The sequence below is a fragment of the Coturnix japonica genome, chromosome 15, assembly GCF_054131305.1.
Source record: "Coturnix japonica strain WE chromosome 15, WE-NBRP24, whole genome shotgun sequence".
In the NCBI taxonomy this organism is placed as follows: domain Eukaryota; kingdom Metazoa; phylum Chordata; class Aves; order Galliformes; family Phasianidae; genus Coturnix; species Coturnix japonica.
The window spans coordinates 15,953,159-15,980,663 of NC_140677.1; the positions used below are offsets into that span (position 1 = coordinate 15,953,159).

Consider the following 27,505-nt stretch of genomic DNA (forward strand, 5'->3'; position numbering starts at 1 on the left):
TTTCAGTGCAAACCGCTCTTTAATTTGCCTCTTCATACCACAGATCCAGCCACTTACAAAGTGCTAGTCCAAAAACCAGCTCTGGTGTTAAAGCAGACACACGCCAGCTCCATCAGCTGCTCAGCCATCAGCTCCGAGACAGAGAAAATAAGAGCTGGGCCACTTTCCTGCAGTACAACAGTGTCTGCTCAGCATCTGAGCATCAGAGACTGAGCCCCACTGATGCACTTCTCAGTGTCAGTGCAGCAAAGGAGGTAAAGAGGAGAACAAAGGCTACTTCAGATGGAAGTTGCCTTTACAAAGCTGTTTTACTCCCCCCTTGCCTCTCCCACCTCCCCATTTTGGAATGCCCATGTGATTTTCTTTCAGGGTAATCTAAGAGAAATGCTGATCAGAGTAATTCAGTGCAGTGCTACAGTTCAAAATTGCTTTTGGGATGTTCCCCTTGGAACAGAAATTAAATATTAAGAGTTGTATAAAACAGAAACAACCCACAAACCAGAATAGCGGAAGCAACTAACAATTCTGATCTCTAAATTCAAATGTCAATGCTTTAAAGGCAAAACTCTGCAGAAGGGGATAATAATGGGGATAATAATACTTATGGATCAGCTACGGACAGCCCTTCCTCCTACTCAAAGCCTCTCATACCCTGCCAGTAAGTCATGGGGGGCCTTGGAGGATGATAACTAAGCTTTTCTAACTTTTTTAATGGGGGAAAAAAAAAACAGTTCTCCACTGAGGACTGACCTCATCTACTGCTCACAGGAATCCTTATATGAGAGGAAAGCTGAACTCAAGTCCTGAGAGAAACAGAGCCAGTCAGGTAAAGGTGGAAGAGAGGAAGAGCATCTGCCAGTTGTGTTGGAAGGATGGAGCAAAACTAAGCAACTATGTCAAAGGGACACACTGGACACAAAATTGTCAGCCTTACAGATTTGATATTCACGTCTACAATCATGGAATAGCTTGGGTTAGAGGGAACCTTAATGATCATCTAGTTCCAACTCCTGTAGGCTCGGGCTGCCCATGGACCCTCCAGGGATGGGCACACACAGCCCTGGGCAGCAGTGCCAGCTCTTCACTGCCCTCTGAGCAAAGAATTTCTCATATCTAACCTAAGTCTCCCCTCTATTAGTTCAAAGCAATTCCCCTTTGACCTAATGCTAACAGAGGCCGAGTATAAACTGCCCACAAGAGTCTCAAGTGCACCACCAGATGAAACAGTGCAAGTAAGAGAAACTTTGGTGCTTAGCAAGGAAACCAAAGTAAAATGGCAGAGGTGGCACAACAGATGTACAAAGATCTGAACTGAGAGACTCCAGAAAGGGTGCACGAGCCTCACTGATACACGCAGGGCCCATCAGCAGCACCACAGGGCTGACAGGAAGCCCCTGGACCAATGCACAGAATCCTACCCACCGCACTCCTCCATGGGCCCCACCACACTCAGCTGTAACCTCCGATTCAGGCTGTACTACCCCAACCCCAGCTACAGACCTCAGCCCACATCCCACAGCCCCAGCTCAGCCCTGACCCCTGCCTCAAGCCACACAGCTCAGACAGACTTTAGAAAGAACTTTATCAAAGCTCCAATATATATTATTTTTGGCCTCTAAATATCCGAGAGTCAGCACCTATTCCTGGCTCTCCGGTGCTGCTCTGTAACCCCAAGCACCGAATCTTTCAGTGCTAGATATTCTGCTCAACTCCTACAGAAGAAAGAAAAAACTTCAGATGCCTCAGAGATGGCTTTAGGAGGGACCTCTAACACGGCGGCCGAGTGCTGGAGGCGGTGCTTTAGTTGGTATCCATGCCGTCACACTCTTCTTGGGGAGGAGATGGGGCAACATGTTCCTCGTTTCGGCGCTGATAAAACAGCACATAGGCAGCTTTTGTCTACCAAACAAAAAGCAAAAGAATTGGAAAGACTGAAACAATCCATGTGGCTTGGCTAGAAACACAGTGCTCAAGGAAAGGGACCACACTTGCAGCATGAGCTCGGATTAGCTTCAGGCCAAGTACTCACCACTATTTGGTCTTCTGAAGCCAACGACACGCTGCTGTCATCAAAGTAGTACCACTTGCCATTCACCTTGTTCTTTGCATAGGCAGTGTCTGTTGGAAGAAGAAACTTCAGGTTCAGGGAAGCACTGCACCAGTGACATTCAAAACTCAAACCAACTGTGCAAGGCTGTCCAAGAGCTGCTTTCTACAGTTCCATGTTTGACACTGTACTAGAAAGCCTTGGTGAGGACCGCTGTAAATCACAGTGCACAGAGCCCCCCTCCAGTCCCTCCTTTGTACGTCCCTTGCATGAAAGAACAGGAAAACAATCACTCACAGTGGCCTACTCCCATGGCTCCATAGTGATTGGAAACTGCAATGAGGTCGTAGACATATGAGCTTCCTCTTGGGTCACAGACAAACTCAGACATGTTTAAACCCCTGGAAGAAAATCCAGAAATATCAGTATGCCAGCAATCTCTGCTTCCACATCAGTGAAGCTCTGTCAGCAGACAGCACTAGTGAAGCTAAGTGTTATGCTCTGATGCTCAACAGCTTGAAGTTTTCAGTGCCGAGACCCAAACATTAGCCCTGCCACACAGAGCAGGTCGTGGTAAACTCATGGGGTGCTGCAAAGTGATTGAGGGAGGGACCAAATGAATAACAGCTCTGAGCATCAGGTCTTCATATGAAAACTAGCTCAAAGGAAGGATCTTACCTGATAGGGAATTCAACAACAGTGTCAAGTTTATCCCTCCAGTATCTGCTGTATGAGAAGCGTTTTAGATGCACTACCAAAATCTTGGGCAGTGACCACAAGTCAAACTTCTTTGTGGCCTGCTGATGCTTCTTACAGTTAGGGCAATACCTGAGGAAAAAAAGTAAAAATAAGAAACCTGAAAGATGTCAGAGGATACATCAATCGTGTGGTTCAGTCCCTGCCTCACAGAAGACCATTTTGGCTTACGGAACATCCAGTTCCTTGGAGGTTTCCAAACTACCTCTTACTTTCACTCTGCTGCTAAAACATCCTACTGGATGAAAAGGGATCTCAGTAAAACTAAGAGTGCTTCAGGACTGGTACAAGCTGCAAATAAAATAGTGCAGAACCAAGCACTATAAAGTAGCCAGCTGCTCTCACTGCTATCACAAATGCTTCCTCTGATGCTGTCTGAAAGTCAGACGTATGGTGGGGGATCAAAAATAGATCAATCTCTACATACACAGTGCCTTTTTTAAATGCAGGCAGGAAACAAGGAAAAAATACACCCCTTATTAGCCCATGCCTGCAGCCTACTCAGTCAATGACTGACCATAAAACAGACACATCCCACAGACTAAAAGACAAACATGGGAAATGATCAGAATCCTGGGACAAATCATCTGATCTCAAGCAGTTACAGATTTTTATAATAAATAAAAAGGGAGAAAGAAGCTCTTACCAAGGGTCGTGTTCACCCAGAGTTTCCATTGTAGTAAAGAGCTCTATGCAGTCTTTAAGGGCTACCACTGCCTTCATCTTCTGTGGTTGTAACACACTTGCATGCTTTTCAAATGCCTAGTGAAAGAGATGCAAGTTTTATTCAATTCACATAGACTTTAATCCCTGCCACTGTGAAAATGAACGTGCCCAAGTTCACACTGCTGGAACAACCAAAACATGCTAAATCATTGTGGCACATGCTAAATGTATTGAAGTGATTGACAGAAACCAGAATGATACTGGGGCAAAGAAGCTACCAACTCCCAGAGGAGCAATCATGGTTGACACTGACCTTCAAGTGAGCTAGCTCTCATCTCCAAGCCACTCAATTGCTTAAGTGTGGTCTCTTAGTAAGGAGAAGGTTCTGTGTGTGTGGTTTTCTGCTTATTAATTTGAGTAGATTATGAACTAGACAACTTAGAAATTAAAGTTTCTACCTTTAGGAACACTGGTAGCAGACGAACAGTAACAGATCTGCAGGTCTTATCTTGACCAACTCACCCCATGTTGTTGACTGCAGCCTCTGGGCAGAGGGCCACACAATTTCAGCTGTTTATTACTGTGATCTATTGAAGTATCATGCTGTGTACTATGGCATGCACTAAGTTTACACATAAAACACTTATGAAAAGAGCATACTACAACCTGTGCCTCCTGTTCATCAAAGAGCAGCCTCCGTGTTTCAGAATCCCAGTCAATAGCAAGCGTAGAAAAAGCTAGAAGAAACAAGAAAAAACTTTTGCTGCCCATTTGTTGGAGGAAGGAGGAAGAAGAGGAAGGATAACAGGACAATAGTTACCATTCAATTTCAAGAGTTTTCCTTCTACAATAGAGTTTATCTCAGAGGTCCCGTATAAATTCACAAGGCTGAAAGTGAAATACTGCTTCTTACAAGGCTGCAGGCCTCTCGTTGGCTCAACCTGCATGCAGCCCTCAGAGGGGCAGGAATCAACTTCTGCCAGCTTCTCCCTGCCTTCCTGGCCATCATCCTGATGCTCCATCTCTTCAATGTCACCTGGCAAAATGTAAAACAAGCCCAATATTGAAGCCCGTCAGTGAAAAGTTCAGACTGAAGCTGTATTTTATCCCTTACCAAGGCCAGGAAAAACATCAGGGTTCACATCCTATTGTCAGGCATGATGAAATACACTCAATCAACATAGGTTAACACATCACACCATCTGACAGCACACTCTAAGAAACATCCCAAAAGGCTGCATTTGGTCGTTTTCATAGTAAGGCAGCCCTCTGCCACAGTGCTATATCATCATTATGTAGAGCTAAAAATAACTGCAGGAGCTCAAGCCAATTACACACAGCACAAACAACATGATAACAAGAGCTTCAAGACCAAAATGCTTCCAAGTAATTCTGAAAAGACTTTACCTTCAGCCACACTGCTGGAGCCATTGCATGCTCCTCTGTCTGGACAAGGTGCGGAGTATACTTCTGCCACAGGGAGTTTCACATAGCGACTTAACAGAGGGAACATTTTAATTCCACAATTGTAACAAAACAGTACATCACAACAACTGCACCCTCCCCGTCAATCCCCTTGGTGAGCCACAATTTATTATGCACAGCATCAAAAGCTCTCAAACAAAACCAACTCGGAAAGTCTACGTTCTCACTGCTTGTACCGAGTTTAACAGGTGTTAGATGGGAAATACAAAAACAAGTTATGGTGACCCACATGAGAGCCCTCACATTTCCCACGCAGTGCTTCTGATCTGTTTTGCAGCACCAAGCATGTAACTTCCCATGGGACCACCATCTGTATTATGTAATGGGAAGCTTTTACAGAGCCCAGACAACCAGGACCTCAGGACATCCCTGTGGCCTCCAGGCAGTAGCACAATGCAAACACTGGTTGGTACCCCAGAGACAAATCCAGGAAAGATCTTCCTATCAAAAAGGATGCAGTGATCCTGGCATAGTCTAATTCAGTGAGCTAACACTAGAATTTTGCACTAAGGTACAGATGTGACTTACCTGATCCGCTCCAAAACGACACCGTACAAGTGATCCACAGTGAGCTTGTGTTTTGGCACAGATACCAGCAGTGGTTGACCAAAGAGCACAGTCCCTGAAGTGCTGCTGGATTGCCTCGCTGCCTTTTCCCGAAAGTAAACAGACAAAGTAATGTACTCTGAGCCATCTTCACTTGGCTTGCAGACTTCATATCTGTTCAAAAGACAGGCATGTCCACAGGTTATTTCTACTGCCAAGAAGCACAGCAGGCAGAACCAATATCAAGTCAGTCCAACAACTCTGTCTGCCAGGATCACTTGAGGACAATAAGGGTTGTACTCCGTGTACACTTGACTGCACTAAATGAACTTTTAGATCACCAAAACAAGGTTTGTTCTGTCTGAAGAAAGAAACCTTCTCAGTTCCTTAGGTCTTACATTCCCCCCGAGCCTCCTGCTCCATTTCAGGTCTGAGCTTAAATCACCAACCAGACAAGGCTTCAGAAAACCAAGAGTATGGAAACATCTGCTTTACAGAAAAATCCAGGAGAAAACATTCTGGAAGAGAAGCAGCTCCAGAGAGCAGAGAGAACACTGAGATGCAATTTGTGCTGCTGCGTGCAACAGAAAAACCAGGTATTCGCAAATAGAAGAGTCAAAAGGAACCACATGGTGCAATTGTACTGCGTTTCTCACTCCCTATGTGAGTTTCAAGACTATTCAGCATAAAGGACTTATCCCATGATTTCCACCTCACAGTGCTCTTCAGCCTGGTGAGCTGCCTGCTCCAGACTCATCTTAAAACTGAAAAAAGAAAGGTTTCATGAAAGCTGTCACTACACATAACTGAGATGACAGTCACACATCTGGACATACTGTCACAGGTTAACCATGACACATACCCACAGCTCTTGCACATTAGAGATGCCAGTTCCTTTCTTGCAAGAGCCAAGAAACAGGTTTCTGTTTCTATGTTCAGCACACCCTTGCAGAGCATGGAGTGGAACAAATTTCAGAGTTGCAGTTCTGCTCTGTCCCACTTAAACAAAAGCCCAGCTCCCAGCTCAAGGCCACGAAGAAAAATACCCCTCCAAGAACAGAAGAGACAAGAAGTGGATCTAACAGCTTGATAAGAATGGCTGTTGTGTTTTCTATGCCATCAGCACTGTCCAGTTAGACAACAGCACTATAAAGAGAACTACTGCACTTAGTACTGTAACACTCAGTCACAGAAGTATCACTTACAGTTAATTCCACGTTCCAGGAGACCCTCTGGGCTGGTCTCCCACAAAGCAGACCAGCACACAACATGCCCAAGGTGCCTACATTCCTCAGCATTCCAATGACTGATTCCAGTTCTCACTGGTGGTGGTGTGAGAGACACCACCTCCAATGCTGATCAGAGGAGCCCCCAGCAATACTCCATCCTCACACAGGTCCTGAATGAAGCCCTGCCTCTGTGATGGCACAGATAGGATTGAATAAGCTAAGGATTACTCATATATCTCACAAACAGCCTGCATGCCCTCTGCCTACTTCCTCACAGAACAGCTTTTACCCCAGCATTAGAGATGTCTCAGAGCCAGCAGAGCTGATACTATAAACCTATAGGGCTACATCAGACTATACAACTGATGGGTACAGGCCAGCTGCCTTTATAAGTCACAACAAGTCTGCAAAGTGCCTGAAAACAGCTAAGTGACAGTAAATCAGGATGGCTTTGATCAGCCTTCAGCCTGCAAAGCAGCAGGAAGCTTCAGGCTACAGCTGCCACTCAGAAAGGAGGCACCGAGCAATGAAGCAGCTAACTTTTGTCCCCCAGTAAATTAATGTCAAGCAAATGCACGGGAGCATGGAAAACTAGAGAAGGACTATAGGAAAGGCCACTAATAGCAGGAAAGGCTCTCAGCTAAATACCAACCTAAAATATTTATATATTAACTATAACCCTATAGTATGCTATTCAAAAACTCTCTCCAAAATGCTGTGATGTGAATAACATTAAACACAACTGGAAAACACCGCGTGGATCACAGGTCAGGGTATCACAACAGCCACCAAGAAAACAAGCAAAAGAATGAGGGAATCCAACCAGCATCATTTTTCCAAGTTTAAGTTCAGTTCCAAGTTAAAGAAACACATTTTAGGGAGGATATTTCAAACAAAGAACTTCCGAGCACTTTCCTAGATCAGACTGCTGCAGTCTCACCTATCTCAAACATGTCACACAAAGCCAGCTTGCAGCTGTAACTCAGTGCAATAGCTGCTGTAGCTCATCACGGTGACAAACCTGCCCTGCCTGCAGCCAGCTATGGTTTTCAAGATCATGATCTTATCTAAACATAGAACACAGCATGTTGTAAGAGAAGGCAAAAAGAATAATACGCATGGCAAACCAAATATACATTTTATGTGACTTTCATGGGTTAAAGGTGACCTGCAAATCAATTTGTGAGACCTTTATCAGTGTGAACAATACATGTTATATGATATGCCCCATTAGCCAGGCTAAGAGATCAGAGACACCTGTGACTCTAGGCAATTTTCTTCTTGGGCCTTAGGAACTAAGAAGAAACACTGAGCCCTGCCCATGTAGAGGAGGGCTGTAGAGGCTGCCTTTGGATGGCACTTACCTGACCCCTTGTAAGCCGGCTCCAAGCTCCAGCTGGATCTCTGGGTGATGTGACATCACCAGCATGGAACATGTGGGGGTGTTAGAATGGAGCGGGAGCCGGAGGTCCTATAGTGGGGCTGGACTTCACGGAACCTAAGGGAAAGAAATAGTGAGCATTGCAGTGATGCGCTGAATGCTGCGCCCTGCTTAGCCTGGAGAATGAGAGCATTCAGCACAAACACTGGGCTCATTTTGTCAAATTGATTTGCAGACCACCTTTACACAGTGACTTACTGGTCATTTGCCACAGATCTCCCTGACCTTCCACAGAAATATCGTATCTCCAGAGAATCATTTACAGTGCTGTGAGAAGTGGGTTCATCCCACTGTGCTTTGGCTGCACTGTCCCATGTGTCAGGCCAGAGGCCCTACTTTATATCCTAGAGCAAAACACCATTTCAGCACGTACCCCACCTCTGCTCTGCTGCTAAATACTGCCAAATCTTGAAGCAGGGCAATACTTTATTTCCAAGCCTGTCATGATAAGAAAGAGAAGAATACAAGTCTTGGAGAACTATAATTCCAAACCCTCCTTTCTCTGGAAAAAAACATGTGTGCTGTTGTCCTCTTGCACATGGATCCATTTCGGGATGCATATGAGAGTTGCTTAAAAACAAGGAGTCTGGTAACATTCACTTTTCTTTCTCTTTTACTATTACAATAGGCGATATGCCGCAAGGATGAGTAAACCAGGAACAGACCAGCTGGAAGGAAGAGCACATCACAGCCATCCAGAACAGGTATTTCAATGACTTCCAAGCTACAATCCCAAACAGAGCCCATGGAGTCTCCTTCTGTTGCCTCCATCAAAATCCCACATCTCCCACTGCTTTGGTAGGAGGGGACCATTCACTGTGCATGTCTCAGAACATCCAGGTGCACCGCAAGGTCACAAAGCTGACCTGTCTTCTCCAGTCTCCAGTGTGAAAACGGGAAGAAACACAGCTCTTCTTCCCACTATAATCTCTTTTAGAAGGTGCAAGTTCAATATTTGGACAGGACCTTTCACAAATATTATTTCAATGGTACAGTCTAGACTTTCAATGGTACAGACACCTGTGCCAGCAGACCCTGCACCCCTGCGAGCAATTGGCAGTAAAAGAACAAAGTACATCCAGGCTGCTCCTGCTCTATGAGTTCCACTTGGTGACACTTTAAGTGCTGGATGGGCAATGAGACTCTGCTTAGACCCATACAGGGATTCAGGACCCATTCAGAGACCTAAATCTGAAGGCAAGGAATCACACATACTGCTGCCAAAAGCAGGACAGCAACAATTCCAATACTAGTATACTGGGGCACAGGTTTACGGTATGAGATGTCTCCCTGCCTTCCAAATGGAGATACATGCTGCTCACTGGCTAGCACACAGTCCTCTAAAATCTGAATCCTGTCAAGGCAATGGGATATCGCTCTCATATGCAGCCCCAGATCTGGCTTCTGCTTTCAGTGAATCCAACCTGGAGAAAATACTGCAGGAGATTGACCACTGATACTGAAACATATCAGTCCTCAGGCAACTTAAGGCAGCACTGAGAATGGGAGAGAAGGCAAGCAGTACCAGGTTACATTACCATAAGGCCCTCTTAAGCTTCAGAAACCATCACACCTTATTTCTCTTACCAAAAAAAGTAATAAATAAAACAGTCGCCAAGGCATCAGCTAACAGCCTCAGTTCCCATACCAAGAAAAGTACTGGTATAAAGTAATATCACAATGCCACAGCACAGGAAGAAGGGGCAGCCTGACCCTTCTGCTCTGCTGCCCACCCAGACAGCGATGATCAGCTGGGCACTGAGCAGCAGCCTCAGGGCACAACGACACCCACTGGGATGGCAGCTGCTGGTGAAACAGAAGCCCTGGGGCTCCCCAGTTCCCCTGGGTACTGCACACTGGTTCTTTGCAGTCTCAAGCTTGAACAAACAGCCACAGACAGCTATTAATACAACCTTGTTTTGCTTCTTCAAGTGGGAGGGCGGAGTACGTTTCACATGAGGACACTATTGGCCACTTAAAAGGAGGATTTAAACACTGGTAAGAGGCAGAGATGAACCTTCTGTTCATCATAGCTTCTCTGTTTCCTTGTTGTGGAAAATCAGACAAAAACAGATGAATGACAACAGCCAGTAAAATCCATAGGGACAAAAAAACACCACGGGACCCCACTAAGAATTTTGCTATTTTTAAATACACATTTTGAGGATGTACATCTGAGGAATCTCTTTCTGAATGTGCTGCACTGATTCAAGTCAGTTTTGAATCGCTTGGCTACTTGTAGCTCTTTCCCCAGTGAAAGAAGTTACCTAAAACATGGTGACCAGATGTACTCATTGCAGTATGCCAGCAGGGAGGTCAAACCATTGAGGGGAAAAGAAGTACAGATGGTCAGTATATAAGAGAAAATAGTTTGAGTATGCGAGATGGTAGTTTGAGTATGTGAGATGGTGACTATTACGTTCATTTAAATACAAAATGCCTTTTGGTTCTAGAAAAGATCCTTAATTTAAATGAGCTTACGGTCCTCAAGTCATCCCATGGGTTACATATATCAACTTCAAACCCTTCTGAGGGTTTGTACCAGGGAACACACCACACAAACAGTACCATCATTAGCAGGTCTCCCTTCCCAGCACATCTTTCCCCAGCTGAGAGCTGCTGTAACTCTCCATCAGATTTGCAGCAGTGTCCTGAAATGGGGCAGATTTCTCATCTGATTCTAACAGAAGTAGCAATATTAAAAACCTCACCTTTCCTGTGACTCACGTTATTGCATGAGGCACTTGAGTGATCTGAACAAATATCTTAGGATAAAACAGTACTTTCCTACCACAGTAAATAATCAGCCTACAGAGTTCTTTGTATATAAATTGTTACCTTCTCAGCCCCATTCAATGCTACAGAATGTCTTCTTGGGATTCATTCTGTGGCAACACCCACCCAATGTTGCACAAAAGAAACACTGGATGGTAACAGTGCAAACCTCCCCTCCCTTGGCTTTTTAAGTTGCGAATTTTGGGTGAAACTGTAGCTGTAAAAACATTACACATACTTTGTAATAGAAGGCAGCTGCTCCCCTTCATTCATCAGTACAAAGAGAGTTTTCTCTCATGAACAGAATAAGACACATCATACAGTGCAAACAGCATATATGCCCAACTCCATCACAAGAGAATCTTTCCCATGACAAACATTTTGTGGAATCCACAGGCACACAGAGCTGTGATTCAGGTCGTATCAATCAACTCTTCTTTCTTCCCTCCCCCCCCCCACCCTTCTCTGAAGAGCTAGAGGTAATTTAAACCCAAAGAACAAAATACTTTCTAGAAGGCACTCAAGTTTTCCTCACTGACTTAAAAGAAAGAAAATATTGCTCAGCTATATGGAAGGATAAGACATTCCCCATGTCCTGTTGCTATCAGATGATGTAAAAGTTAGTCCCCCTCCTGCTTATAAGCTCCTTCAAGCACTGGAAGGTTACAGTGAGGTCTCCCCTGCACCCCCAGCTCCCCCAGCCTGTCTCCACAGGAGAAGTGCTCCAGCCTGCTGAAAACATCTTGAGAGGGGTTCTATGGAAAAACAGGATTAGCCAAGTTTCCTCCTGCTGCCTCTCCTCTTTTTTGCAGGGCTATTTTTAACCCAGGTCAGCCCACTGCTATGACTCACAACATGACCTCATTTACAGTTAGGTCTGCATGCAAGGACACGGCGACTTCAAATAACAACACACAGAGCTGCAGTTCAGCTAACACTTCCCCTTCTGTGCAGAAGAGAGAAAATCAGACACAGCAGTTTTCTGAAGAATGTGCAACAGGTTACACACACAGGAGAATAGTTTTGTTGCAATGCAATGTTCCTTAAAGCCATGGGAAGACTGCCCTGCTGGGAGAGGGACAGCAGGGAGTGTCTCCACGCTGGACTTAGGGAATGATCTATGGAACATTGTGCTTCCTGCCCTTCCTAGGCACCTCGGCCAGCCTGATCTTCAGCTGCAATTGAAGAAAACATCTGATGTGACAAGAGCTTTCAGAAACAGCGTGGTGTGACTTTTCAGCAGTGAGTTCACAATGGATGGCAGGACAGAACAGCACTGAGCAGTGTGTCACAGCATCCCATTCACTGCACCCGAGGACATCACCTTGCACTGGAATATCCTCACAAGAGAAAGAGGGGGCTTCTGATGAGGGTCTCACTGGATCTCACAAGCTCCATGCTCAGAAGCTAACCCCAAAGTCTGCTTTGTATTTCATGTGCAGTATTTTCCATTTTACCAACATGACCTTTGCTCTCCACCTGAATGACCCAGCTGCATCCACCACATGCATTGGAAACAAAAGCACAGCCAAACCCTCAACTCCACCATAGATACCTACATCCCCCAAGGCAAGTCTGCCCATGGTCCTTTACAGCTGGACACAGACAGAGCAAGCACTGGTCTGGCAAAATCCCTGCCATGGTTAGCTGCGTGCTGTAACAACCATATTACTGTTACGAGAAGCAGAAGGCAACAACTCAGACTTCGCTCTATCCTAACAACACACCCAAGGTGTTGGACTGATCTGGAGCATAAACCAGGCCCTAGTTCAAGGACTGAGGCCCAAGAGCAGGAGCCACATGGAAAGGGTCTATGGGAAGGCTTAGATTTTAAGGAAAAAAAAAGGATTAAGGTTTTATATCTTGAAACCAAAGCAAATGTTTCATAGCACTCTTTTGCATCGTGGCATCTTCCCACTTTACTCACACAAAGATGTCATCTTTTGGCATGATATGATTTAAACCTTCATCCGCCTGGAAGATTTTGTGGAACCGATGGTTGTACACATCTGTCACCACCATCTAGAACAGCAAGTGAGAGTTGCAAAGAGAGTGTAATAAATATTTACATAAACTCATGCAAGCTAAATTCAAGCAATACTTTATTTGTTTTTCCCATGAGAATTCTCAGCACCTGTAGTATCAGTGCTGCATTTCCCATAACAACACCAGGAGCTGCTTTCATTAAAATGGTTCAGAAAAACAAAGCTTGTAAGAGACTGATTTTACAGAGGTGCTGAGGAGATGAGATTGTACAGCTGCAAATCAGTCTGCTGGAAACAACAGCTCAAATCTAACATGTTTTAGGCAAAGATCTCTCACATCTATAACTTGCTGAGAAAGACTGAAGCGTTACACTGGTATCCTGAAAATCCCCCCCCACCACCTACAAAACCATTCACTTTATAAAAAGCTCACCCAATTCCTTCGTTATTAGAAGGGCATCCAAGGGGAGGTGGCCTCAAAACAGACTGAGCATCTCAGGTTACTAAGAAATTACATTGTCAGAAATGCTGAGGGGGAGGTAGGTGGATAAATAGATGTTTTCCAACCATTTTTTATATTCTTCAGTCAAAAATTGCATTCAAACTTCTAATGGAGAGTAGTAATAAAAATATATCCTTCAGCTCATTATATATTTAAAAACTAAGACATCAAAATGCCTCTAGAAGACCAAAGCTTTATCAATATTACTACACTGCATTTATCCTTACTTTTTCTGCAGGAACCCCAGAAAGTTTGGAGAGTGAATCGCAGAGATCTGAGATGGCCCCCATCATTGGCACCACAACCCGGTACTAAAAAGGGAGAGAACAATGCTTAGCAAAGGCAAAACAAACGTGTGTACACAAAGAGCATGGATACGAAAACACAACTTGGAATGTCTAGTTCTGCTGAAGGTCACTGCCATCCTTTCTTCCTTTGGGAATCAGAACCGTATGTTTTAAAGAAGGACTCAAAGGCACACATCCAAGAAGACAGACAGGCACACAGTTAAAGTGAGCCCCATGAAGTACACTTGCCTTGACTAAAAGGAGTTATGTTTCACTGTGATTCACCAGGATCTTCTTAGTTATGCCATCCATCTGTACCCCCACCTGTGGCCATCACTGGCTCACAGTTCACTTTCTCTTAGCACAGCCCACATAGTGGGGGCACTGTTTCTCTTTTGTCACACACCAGAGGTGAAAGATAGCGCTGCATACCTCCAGCATCCCAACTGGGAGATCACAAGATGCCCAGAATTGCTGTCAGGGGGACAGCAGGTGGGATGTGAGACCAAACACAGCCAATTCCACCAGCAGAGCTCCAGCTGCTGCAGCTTTGGTTTATCTCAATTCTTCAAAGTACCATTTACCCTTTCAGTGTCTATGCTACTTGCTTATATTACTCATCTCTTCAATGAATCCCTCCTCTGTTCTTTCCCTTCACAAAACCTTGGTGATGAGTGCAGCTGTCCTTGATTTCATGGTTGTACAAAAAGCAGGATGAAAACTCACTGCCAGTTTAGCATACATCTCTGCTGCATCTACCAACCCCTTGTCCCCAAGATTATGCTCTCTATAGAAATCAAAGACGTAAACCTGACTATGCAAACACATTACTACCTTCACAGAGCTGTGTATCACATAGTAACCACACCACAGGAAAAGTGAAGCCACCCCCTTCAAAACCTAAGAGAAAGAGGCTCAGATAATGAAATCCATGCCTTAGTGATGCCTCACCTGGACAGGTCTGCGCTGTGGGTCTGCATATACCAGGGTAACCTCCAGCAGACGATCTCTCTTCAAAGGCAGTGGAAGAGTTAAGTAACAGAAGGGATCAAAGGTCACAGAAACCTTAGAGCATTTGGGACAAACAAGGGTAGACTTGAAAAGACCATGAAAAATATCCACAATGATAGAATCATTCCTCAGTCTGTGGTTCTCCCAGGCTTCTTTTGCTACAACCTATAGAAAGAAAAGAAATTAAGTATTAATACTCACAAACACGAGGCACAGCAAGCACAGGGATGGAAACAAACTCAGGAAGTTAATACATACAGAGGAACTTCACAGAAAGGTGGATGTACTCTATTTCCAGCCTAACACACCTGGATTTTTCTTAGTGAAACTAAGGCTCTGTGTCAAGCCAGAAGTACAGTGACTTGAAAACAAGGCAGAAATCTGTTTAGTTCCTACATCAGGGGAAGTGGAAGCACCTAAAGAAAATGAAGCAGAGCTGGGCATCCACTTCACCCTACAACCACCACCACTGCTTGGAGAAAAAAGGGGATAAATGTACTTCATACGTTCTTGCCACATGCATGAAAAAGCAGAAAACGTTTAGGCTATTTTTTAGCTAAGTGGAAAAACAAATAGTCACATATACTTCCTAGAACAAAGAACTGTTTTACCTGGCTTTTATGAATCTTACTGCCACCCTGACTGTGGATTTGTTGTGGATTATGCACTTGTCAGCATTCTGCAGTTGTTTGTACCATGACCAAAGTCAGAAGGCTGACAAGGAGGAAAGTGATTTCACTTAAAGGAAGAAAGACGGTCCACTATTAAGTGTCTCATTTCAACATGAGCACAGTTTGCCAACTTCAGAGAAACAAAACTGCCTGTAAGGTGCTCTCATATCAGTACTGACCCAAGATTAAGGTAGGGAAGGCATTAGTGCATTTGGTGGGCAGGAAGCGTCACAAAACCAATTTGCAAATTTGCTTCCTTCAGAAGCACTGGTCACCCTGTTCTCAAATAAAGGGCATCTTACCGAATCAGGCCTGCCATTGGCATCCTTCAGCTCCAAGTAAGGTTTCTTCTTCACTCTATTCAAATCCTCATGCAAGCCATCTAGAAGAAAAGCCAAGAGCTCCTGGGAATCTTGCTGTTGGTATCCTGAAAACTGAGGAGCAAACCGGCCAACCTGTGTCTGCAACAGAACACAAGAGTTAGAGGGGGCAAGTATAAGACAGTGGAATAAAAACATCCCAGTTTCTGCAGAGACCAACCCTACACTACCTTATATTAGCAGCAGACTCCAGAGAACTGAGTGCTAACAGATAGCGAGTACCAAGATTAATTTTACCAATCATTTTTCACTTCATCCCTGAACTATTAAGGGAGAAGAATGCATTCAGTGCTTTAAAATGGAAATCTGAATTAGGAATATTAATTCACAAACTCACATGTTGCATTTTTTACTTTATTTCAGAAGCTTACAGCCACAATGCAGAATTAATTACTGCATGACAGCATCTTGAAGGTGTATTGCAAGACAGAAAAGACTTGCAGAAGAGCTAACACTGATTGGCTCAAAGTTAAATTTGAAACCAGTAGTTACCAACAGTCTGCAGCTATTTTAAAAGCAGAAGTACAAACCCAGAAGATATAACAGGCTTATATAACAGGAGTAGCAAGAGCCAGAAACACCACAGCCAAACACAAACATTGCGCTGTTTCAGAACTACCTGTGACCCTACAGAGGATAATTTCTGTGGTAGGCAGGACTTCTGCTCCAGGTCTCAAAAACTTATAACTCAGCTTAGAGTCCACACCACACAAAACCCAACCAGCGAAAGGATGTGAGTTCACAATTTCAGCTCACTGCTTATTTCATCCACTTGCAGTGTTGTTCTTCTCTGCATTACTGAGACTGCGCTTACAGAAGCAAACTCTTAATGCTCCTTTGATGCTTTCATTACATTGTCCTGGAGCATCTTTGTGTTATACTTAGAACAAACAACATAGTTTGAATTTTCCTAGGGTGGCTGCTACGTTGCAGTGTTTGAGCTGGAAGCAGCTCTTTGTGCTGAAGCACAGCAAACACCAAACCAACAGATAACATGGCAGAAAAGGAAATGCTTTTTGCTCTCTACTTCATCATTCCATTTTTGCACTTGTATCTTGCACACTGCTAAAAATTAACAGCTGGCAATGTTTGTGACCTTGCCTAGTTTTATAGCAACAGCCACGGTGATGCATATAAAACCAGCTCTCAGTTTAGAAGGTCATTAACTAAGTAAGGTACTAAGTTAAAAAGCAACAGCCAACTTCAGGTTACAAAGTTACTTTCTCACTTGTCCTTCCTTCCCCATACTCCAAAAAGTATCTCCTTAAAAACTGAAATAACACTGAAGCAGTTTTGTTGGTGGTGCTTTCAAGCCATCAGGATTTGTGGAAGGCATGTTAGCTTCTTCTGCCAAAGAGCAACACTACAAGAACACAGAGTACTTACTTTAAACATGCGTGGGGCCACATGAGACTGTCTCCCAGACCAAATCTGTTTAATGAGTTCTGCATAGGCTTCTGCAATTTCTCCTCTCATCCCCAAGGGGTTGCTGTGATTTATTTCAGCTTCATATTTATCTTCCAGGAAATAGTCGGTCAGAGGAGGGGTATTACTCAGACACTAGAAAAATCATTAAGGAGATGAATTTACTGCACTGGACAATGAATCTGTGCGACAATTAAGTAACAAATCCAACTCTCACACCAGAATAAACACAGCTAAATGTTTTAACAAATCTGGTGAGACAGAGTATTTAATAATAATAACAAAACATCTCTCAGGAAGGTGGGTTACTGTAACTGCTGTAACTGGAATGTGGCTGGAAAACAAATTAAAAAAGGATACACCAAAGGTTACAGGATTCAAGAGACTCATTTATCTTTGCAGATGCCACAGTCATGCAGCAGACCTGCCCACAAGTGTAATCCTTCTCTTTGGTGCAGTTTCTACCAGTTCATCAAGAGTAAGACACGGAAGGCTCCCTGGCCTGCAGCTCTTTGGTTTTCCTTCATGTATTTTTGGTTAATTTGTTCTGTAACTCCCACTGACACTTCATCAACCTGAGAAAAGCTTCTCAGTGTAATGCTGAAGCCTGACCACACCAAGTCTGCAAGAGACCATGGTTCTGTGTGCCCATCTCACCAATGCTGCACATGCAGGTTAAAATGTTTTCCACAGCAGATCATTTCTGCATAAACACTTTTCTTTCCACAGATTCTGATTCACAATCTCCATGAGATCACTCTCATGCTTAATTCTGAAGAATGAACTTTTCAAGCTTTACCTGTAATGCAGAATTCATGAAGCAGGTATTCCCAAGGTTACTGAGTCCACATAGGCCAGGTTGGGACAGGGAAGCAGAGTCCCTGTTGCTGCTGTAAGAGTTGCAGGCAAACCCAGAACCTCTGAAAGAAAGCCAACACAAAGTGCTCCACAATGAGTCTATACCCAGTTTCAGCCATTTTGAAGACTTGCATCAAACATGAGTAAAAGAACTGATTAATGAAAGGCATCAGCCTTCATGTTTCTGCTGCCTCACAGTGGCTAGCACCAGATACCAGGATCATGAGATACACACGCTAACTTTGGAAACAGTAATTGCTACAGGCCTATTATTAACATATGCCTCAGAACACTTCAGTTTCATCTGTTTACAAGTACACAGCACTCCATCCTAACGTAGCAACCTAGTGCTCATTTGATGAGCTGTTAGAGCTAGTAAGGAAATTATGTTTCTGCCTGGAAAGACTGCTATCACATAGGCAGATATAATCCTTTCTCTCATATCCCCAGTCCTCTAAAAATTAGGCCAAGCTCCAGCAGTTAGCAGCACCAGAACATGTATTACTTTTCTAAGTGATAAGGAACAGCAGAACCTAAACTGTCTCAAAAGCAAGGTTTGGTTAAAGATACTCAGGTACCAGGCAGCATTACAGTCCTTTTCTATACAGGCAAGGAAGAGCAGCAGTATTCACATGAGGGACAATCACAAAAGATGATTGCAGCTCTTACCCCCTGCCCAGGCTGGAGCTGCTCAGTCCATAGGAGTTGCTGCTATCGCCGTTAGTAATGACAGATGTGGCAGATGCTGTGGAATAAGAACTTGCTGAAGGTTTCGTAGAGGTAGTAAAGTTTCTGCCAGTTGCAGTGCTTGACCTGGAAGAAAGGCAAAAAGTAGAAACAGTGCTACTACTTTTATCAGCCCCAACACCCCCTGCCACAAAACCCCAAGCTTGAAACAAACAAAAGTTACAGTCTTAATCATCACAAAAGGCTCACCTCATATTAAAAGCAACAACATCAGTTCTTCTCTACTTAAAACCCAAAGCATCCACCCAAACAGAATGGTAATCAGCAAGAACCAATCAGGGTGGGCACAAAGCAGTTTGTCACTGAGTTGGTTGATACACTCCATTACATGGGGACAAAGCACACCACTGTAGTGGCATGCATACCATGCACACAGCAACCCTCAGCACACTGAGGCTGGGGGTACTGAAAGGGATGCACAAAGACTGGCAGAGAATAAAGAACCACCTACTTCAGAAGACCAGGTTTAAAACCACCTAAAGAACCTGAATGTACTGAAGACCAAAAGATTTTATGAGATGCATCTGAAGATCCTGAGAGAACTGGTGGATGAAGTTGTCCACCGTATCTAAACAGCTGTGACAGTCCAGTGAAGTTCTCACAAAATGGAAAAGGGGAAACATTACCCCCACCTTCAGAAAGGGAAAAAATGAAGATCCAGGGAACTACAGGCCAGCCTGGCTCATCTCAGTGCCTGGCAAGATCATGGAGCAGACAGATCCTCCTGGAAGCTATGCCATGGCACATGAAAACAGAGGTGACCGATGACAACCAACATGGTTCAATTCAATCCAACAGACCACAAACAATTTGAAACATCAGTAATCGCTGCATTCAAAAACTCCCATTTCATTTTGTAGACTTGAGCATTTGGATTCAGCTTCTTGTGGGCATTGACTTGTGTTCTATCTCAATCTGCTGCCTGTGCACTTCCTTATTTAACATCCATTTCTCATACGCCATGGAACTTTAAGTGCTCAAATCACCTTTTAACTTTCTCATCAATATAACACTTCTAGCTCCTCCACTACCAAAACCATCTGCCAACTGTTCAGCAATCCATTAGATTCCTTCTGAAAACTCATTAACCTACTTATCACATTTCTTGACAACCTAAAAGGATGCTATCATTTCATGTGCCATTTACCAGTATGTCAGTTAGGAAAAGAAACTCTTCTGACTCACACTCAGGATTTCCCTGGTGAACCACTGAGGTTATTTCTTATTAAGATACGTGCCTCAAGGCTGCTACAGGGGCTAACGTTGCATTGGTTGCCACGATTGGATTCAAAGCCCCACAAAGTCCAAAACTCAGGGCTTGAGGTCTGATGTGCAACTTTGCATTTCACAGCACTGCTGCACGTTGCCCCCATTCTGCCAATTAAAGTCAGGCATTTCAAGTTCTACCACGCAACCTTTTGAAAACCCACACAAATGGCAAGGGAAGAGAAATCTGGAGAGCAGCAGCATAAAGACAAAGATTAATCTAGTACAAAAGATGTGAGGCCATATGGTTGATAAGCAAAAAAAACCCTCAAAAACCTGCCAAGATGAACTGCTTGGGGGAAAAAAAATAAGAAAAATTAAGAAAAGTGAGATTTTCAAGTGGTTGGAAGGCATAAGCAAGAGAAGAGCTCCAATTCAGCTGAGGGTACCTTGAGAGCACATGGTAAAATTAGTCCTTCCATCAAGTAGGGATCCAAAAAGTCTATAAATGCTTCAACAGAAAAAAAGGAAGAGCAAGAAAAGCTGAAATCTGTATTTAAGTGGAAAAGCTGTGGCCATCATGAAATGCCACTCAGGAAGTTTACATGTGTGAGAGTCTCTCCTGCAGAACTGACACAGTCAGTGCTACCCAAAGCAGAGCACCTGCTGCAAGAACACATGTGCTTCAAAGTCAAGAAATGAAGGCCTGCCCATGAAGTCTTTGGCTCCATTGCTGAGGGGTCGTCCAAGGTCAACAGCACGAAGCAATGGGGGAAGAAGAGTTTCAAACTTAGAAGGGCATTTAACTATGGCATGATGTACATAGAAAATACATCAATTGCCTTAAATCACACAATTTCTGGCATTATCACTGCATGGTGTATAAGGTTAAAACAGATGCCTAAAGCAAGACAGAAAGTACTGAAACAGATAAAGATTCTCAATAAAATATGAGGAGTAGATGGAGAATATTCAAATACCAAATGAACTACAAATGATGGTTATATGGAGATACGCAATAAAAGGGAAGGAAATGAAATAAAATTCAGAAATGATTATGTGAAAAGCAAGCACAGGGTGATTACAAATGGACTAATAGAGAGCAACATCAATGATTCAAGAGAGAACATGTAAGTGTAGTTCACTGTGATCCTATGGACATTGTCTTAACCCATTTTCCCAGCAGGATATCTCTGAAGCACAGAGTCATTTCAAAACAGGTCTCACTAATTATCCCATTTTGCCCCATTCTTCAAACACGGCTCCAGTAGGATCTTGATTTCAAATAGAGCAACTTATGAATCCTGCTGCCATTTGAACTGCATTGAACAGAAAACATTTCCTTTATCAGTATTCAGTCTCATGGCCTCAACTTCACTGGATTTAGCCTTCCACAATGAATAAGAGACATTTCTCATCACTTCATGTAACTTACACTACCACATACCCATAATATTTCATCACACCCTCATCTTACTCATGTCTTCTCTAGAGATTAAAGATTTGTGGCAATACTCCCAGGTTTCTAATTGGTTGGGTTGCTGGATTTTTTGTTTTGATTAAGCTGTTGGTTTTTTATTGCAGGGGGCGGAAGGTGCACATTTGTCAAGCTGCCTGTATGCTGCTTTTAAGGAGCAACTACTAGAACGTGGAGTATTCACTACTGGCAGCTTCAGAAACACACGCTGCAATCATTTTTCTCCTACAGCAGTAGGATACTACAGACTTTTCCTGTGCAGTCTACAGAGGTAGTTTCTTAAGTAAGCTAGCTCGACAGAAATAGCACCTCTGCCTCCTAAGCACTGCAGAAACCTAAGCTATTTAATCCTTACACAGCCTATTTGAAACAGGCTTTAGGACATAGACTGTTGCTAAAACAAGAAACCAGCTGTAGGGCAACTGAAGGATTATTTATGTTGAAGATTTGACATTCTCCAAAACACACAAAACAAATAAATTCCCAATAACCACCAATATCTGGGAACACACGCTCACTAAACTCAGCAAACAAGCTGAATTAAATAATGAAGCCATTACTTCACTCTTACTTTGCAAGGAAAGGATGCTGAGGCCACGTGCCATCTCCATTTCTCACTTCTATTAGGACAAGCTGAAAGAGAGTCCAGGTAAAAAAGAAAAGTAACTAAAAAGATCCACTGTACATTTCACATAGTTATTGGTAGAGCAAATATTGATAACTGTGACTGAAGTATTTGGCATGGAAAGAAAACAGTACATGACCATCTAAAAACTTTAGAGATAAAGCACTGCTCAAGGAAGCCTGCCCTGCAAATTGCTGAGTGTTGTCAGAATACAATGCTACCATTTACCACGAGCGCTGAGAAATAAATACATCCCTTACCTCCCCATGATAGATGTTTGCATCTTCCAGAGTGACACCCAGCTCGCTGAGCTGCTCGTAAGAGCCATCAAAATGGCTGCTCCATAACCTCACATCCTTCTCAGCCGGGATTTTAAAGAGTTTCCGTACCTCTTTCACGAGAGTGGCTGTTGACGAAGAAAAAAAGTAACACCAGAATTCCTAAAACAAAAGAACTTTGGAAGTAAAAAGACTGGAAAGGCAGTCTTCTAGCATCGCTATCTGTCAAGGGCTTTTGAATAGGAAGTGCACTGTAGGTGCTACAATTGCTCCTATAGCTTCTCTAGTACTTGGTGTGAAAGAAAGAAATGCAGTTATTTCAGTCATACATTTGTATGCCAAGCCCTTCATTCAATAGCATTCAGAACCACTGTGATGCTCCTGCCCAAAGGACAACTTTGGTAGAAGAGCCATGATTTGGTAATACAGGTTCAAGCAGGAAGTGTTTTCAGTTATCACCAGCAAGCTGAAAGAAGCCTCTTCAGAGACAAATCACAGCCCAAATCCATCACTTTCACATGTGAAAATACAGGAATCACACAGAGAGCACGTTTCAGGAAGCAGAGAAGCATAAAAAGAGCCATTGAGAAGACATCTAAAACATTCACACTCAAGGAAGAAGGAATTATACACGAAGAACAAAAGACTGAACTGCTTTACACGAGCAACACAGAGGTTTCTCCAGGACACTGGTTAGTAAACAACACGTTCTGCAAAGCCTTTAATGACAACTCCCTGCACTGCACAAAGAGTCACTATGACTGGAAGAAACTTCAGGGTGTTCCTAACACGAGTGTTCAAAGCTGAGTCAACACTGCATTCAGCCCAGGCTGCCTGGGACACAGCCAGCTGGGTGTTCAAAGCTGGCAAGGAAGGAAAACCCTCATTTGGGCTCCATTCAAATGTCCAGCTGTTCTGACAGGGAACATTTTTTCCATTATATTCAGTTGCAAACACTCATGTTTCAAATTATGACTGCCATCTATTGTTATCTTGCTTTGTGCTGCAGTAAAGAACTCGCTTCCTGTGTTCTCAGTAACCCTCCTCACGGGCCCTGTCAGGCTGTTAAGAGGTGCCCCTAAACTCCTATATCTTTTGCAGGTTAACCATAGCTCCCTCAGGCCCTACTAAGAGATCACATGCTCCAGTTGGACCACCTTACTGCTAGACTTTGTTCTAGTCACATCTTCCTTCCAGAGCAAGATACAAAGCGCCTCTTGACAAAGCATCAGAACAGCTTAATGCATGAGTGAGCTACTTACCAACACTGTCTCTTCTGCTGAAGCAGCAGCTGATCACGTTGGAAGGACTGCTGCTCTCACACAGCTTCAGCTCAAGAGGATAAACTTCAACTTCACAGTGCTTCGCATATAGACCAAATTCCATCACCTGCTCACAGAAAGATGCAAAATAACACAAATAATAATAAGATATTAAAAACAAAATCATAAAGTATAAAAGAAGCACATCTTAAAGGCCAGTTATCTGACAATGTCAGTGGAGCAGGAAGAGAAAAAAATAGCTGAGAAGATCCATACCATCTGATGCCACAGCTTCACAGGGCTGTGGGACAACAACTGCCCTCCCCCATACCCTGACACAGAGCATTTCTCTTTACCCTGAGATCAGCTTTCAGCTCATTGGTGCACAATGAACTGCTCAGTTCATAATTAATTCACACTTAACTTCCCAGCTTTGTGCTATGGTGAGTCCACCAGTATTATTCCTTAACTACACGTGGCTGACAAAAAGCTAGTTGCTTTCACTTGCTATTTTATTCATTTAAATACTATGCTCACTTCCTTGTCCTACTGTTCTAGGTGTGTTTTTAACAGCAAAATCCACTGCAGTGGGCAGGTTAACAACGGACTGAAGTTCTTGCAACAATCCTAGACTCTAAAACAAGAAGTTACTTTTAATTGAGCCGTGACAACCCAGACTGTTTGTCTACAAAACAGCATTTGCTCCAAGCTCTACCACTCAACAATTACGGTGCTGCCAACACTTGATCTGAAAACCCAATACTAAAAACCACAAAGCCCCTTTTACCTGTAAACAACTGACAGATTTCAGTTGATTTCAGAAGAGCGACTCATGATTCTACCTTTCAGAATGGCTTACCTACTCAGAATGCATTCATAACTACATATGCAGGAGAAAAACACCTTATGAGCTTATAAAAGAGAACCACAAACATGTCTCTTCTTTTTGGATTTGAGAGTGCCAGAATTTTAGGAGAGAAAACAAGAACCAGGTTCTTGTTTGGAAGTCCCCAAACCACCTGCATTAACAGGTAATTTATCCCAGTGCCCTGTTCTGTCCCATTGAGTACAGCCTGAACTATTGCACGCAACATGAAAGCACTGCACTACTCCAAACAATCATAAACATATGAAGGTAACTGGAACAAGGTTCACGGCTCTCACCCCATGTAACCCACTCACAGAGAGTCAATGAGGATTCAGGCACTTTAACATTGACAAGTCACGTTATTGGAGACAACAAGCTAAACATAACCTGATGTTATTCTTTCAACACACAACTAGTGAAACAAACACCACAGAATAATGTTAGAAAGATCTCCAAGTCCAACCATCAACCCACCATCACCATACCCACTAAGCCATGTCCTACATCTGCCCTTTTCTTGAACACCTTTGGGAACAGTGACTCAATCACTTCCCCAGGCAGCCTGTGTCAGTCTCTGACCACTCTTTCAGAATAGAAATTTTCCCCAATGTCCAACTTAATCTCCCCAGGCCGTTCCCTCTCATCCTATCACTGTTACCTGGCAGAAGAGGCTGATCCCCACCTTGTTACAACCTCCTTTCAGGCAGCTGCAGAGAGATAAGGCCTCCTCCGAGCCTCCTCTTCCCCATGTGGAACAAACCCAGTTCCCTCAGCAGCTCCCTGTAGGACTGTGCTCCAGACCCTTCACAGCTCCATTGCCCTTCCCTGGACAAACTGCAGGACCTCAACGTCTTTCTTTTGGAGAAGGACCCAAAAGTGAACACAGTAATTGAAGTGCAGCCTCACCAGCGTGGAGAACAGGGCGACAATCACCTCCCGCTGGTTGCACTGATTCTGACACAAGGCAGGATGCTCTTGGCCTTCTTGAGAACCCGGGCACACTGCTGGCTCATGTTCAGCCAGCTGTCAACTAACTCCCCCGGATCCTTTTCCTCCAGGCAGCTTCCCAGTTGCACCGTCCCCAGCCTATAACATTGCCCGGGGTTGTGCCCGAAGTGCAAGACCTGGTGCTTGGTCTCGTTGGCCTCCATCCAATCAGCCTCAGCCCCAAAGATAAGATAACAAAGGTACGCTGAGCAAACCTTGCTCCACCCAAACGTACTTTCCTCACGATGGGCTGCTGGCCCTCGATGCAGCCATACCACGAAACCAACTTCTGCCAGGCGCTGCTGGGCACCAGCACGTAGTCCAGCTGTGCGATGAGATGCTCCTTTAAGCTCTGAGTCTCCCCATCTGGAATGGAGACGCACATAAGGCCCGGCTCCCTTACAACCCTCCATTCCCCGGGGACCCCCCGTGGGGCCGCACTCACCTCCGAGCAGACACGAGTTGTCGATGGGCCCAGGGAAGAGGTTGGGGTCTCCCACTCCGGCCACGTCCCACCTGTCGTACCCCACGTAGCGCTTCCAGAGCCCGAACCAGCGGCTGGTCAGCACGTACCTGTAACACACGGCCCGGCGCGGCCCTCAGCGCTGCCAGCCCAACGCCAGCACAGGGACGGGGCGGCGGCCGAGGGCCGGCCGGGCTCACCAGGACTCCCCCAGCCTCATGGACGCGGCCATCAGCGGCCTCAGCTCGGCCCGCTGCTCCTCTGGGCTCGGAGCCGCCGCTTCCACCGCCGCCGGTTCCACGGTCGCCGAGTCCGCCGGCTCCGGGCCCAGCTCGGGCCGCACCGTCCCACCGCCTCCCTGGGCCGCCGCCATCTTGCGGCGCTCACCTCCCCGCTACCGGAAATCGGCCTCGTGCGCATGCGCTCTGCGCGAGGGCGCCGTTTTACGGCCCCACCCGGGCTGACCGGAAGTGGTGTGGGCGTGGTTCGGCCGGGTGGGATCCGCGCCCGGCGCTTTGAGTTCCGCTGTGCTGCGCTTTGTGACCCCCCCCAAACCCGCTTCCCCCGGGGGGGGGGGGGGGGTCGGATTGGGAGAGGAATTAAAGAGAGAAGGCGGAGCTGAGCAATGAGGGGCTGGTAGGAGTCATGGAACAGCCTCTGCGAGCCGCCCTTGTGGTGCTCGTGTGTTACATGTGCGGAGGTTTCCCAGAGTTACGTGACTTATTAAGTATCGCATGAAGTATCGCAACATACGCATTAAGTATCACAGCGCCTCCTGTTTCCTTGGTGCAAACAACCAGCAGAGCCTCCTTATCTGCTCGGTTCAGGGGCTCTGTTATCTAAACACTGAGCAGGGCAGGGTGATCCATCAGTGAGTGCCAGCGGGGTTAAGAGTGCAGCCACAAGTGGAGTCATGGCTGTCACAGTGAGTCAGCACACATGGCTGGGCCCTGCAATGGTGACCTCCCTCATAGGGAACAGAATCGCCTCGTTCATTGCTTGCTAACAGAGCTGTCAGAGGTGTTTCCTCCTGTCTGCCCATGGCCGTGATGAAAAACAGTGATAACGAGTCCTCTGGAAGCTTGTGTGTGCAAGGATTATGTGTGCAAAGATGGTGTGTGCAATGCGGCTCATCAGGAAGGAGAAAGGAGTTATAAAACAGCCAAAAGAGCCTTTAATAGGCTTGTTTTGTTCTCCTTTTGATGGCATTTCTGTTGTGAAAACACTTCTGGTCCATGGTTTAGGGTGATGTGCTTGAGTCTGATGGGCAGAACGCTGGGGAAGCCGGGAGATAAAGGCAGGATAGTTTCTATCTGCAGCTCCTGACTGTTTCTATCTAAACTCCTTTAAAGGTTCAAGGAGTTGGTGGCAGCTTAGAAGGTCACCCCAGTCATGAGGTGTGGGGAAGGAGAGCCAAACACTCTGGGAAAGGGGGGGAGCTGGGGCTGATGGGTGGAGGAATAGAAGGGCAAGGTGTGCGCTGGCAAGGGAGTAGCTGTTAGCAGACACATGTTACAGTAGGAAGGTG

General features: G+C 44.8%; 1 protein-coding gene across 2 annotated transcripts; it reads right to left on the reverse strand.

Annotated features, from left to right (window-relative positions):
* Positions 1-26,376, reverse strand: USP4 (ubiquitin specific peptidase 4). 2 transcript variants are annotated; one of them, XR_014934872.1, is made up of 23 exons: positions 26,178-26,376; positions 25,960-26,087; positions 25,750-25,880; positions 23,660-23,786; positions 22,380-22,525; positions 22,066-22,127; positions 18,734-18,877; positions 18,006-18,126; positions 17,168-17,341; positions 15,704-15,862; positions 14,671-14,895; positions 13,660-13,743; positions 12,873-12,967; positions 8,094-8,227; positions 5,483-5,674; positions 4,877-4,965; positions 4,290-4,505; positions 4,136-4,206; positions 3,450-3,565; positions 2,726-2,875; positions 2,345-2,448; positions 2,030-2,118; positions 1,566-1,899 (listed from the first exon to the last, which is right to left on the reverse strand). XR_014934872.1 is itself a non-coding variant. In XM_015874586.3 (22 exons), the coding sequence occupies exons 1-22, from the start codon at positions 26,348-26,350 to the stop codon at positions 1,801-1,803; spliced, it is 2,895 nt and encodes a 964-aa protein (XP_015730072.1). In that variant the 5' UTR covers positions 26,351-26,376; the 3' UTR covers positions 1-1,800. The 2 variants fall into 2 exon arrangements, 1 of the variants encoding a protein (XP_015730072.1); XM_015874586.3 differs by lacking the exon at positions 8,094-8,227 and having other exon boundaries at positions 1-1,899.
* Positions 26,377-27,505: the final 1,129 nt, after the last annotated feature.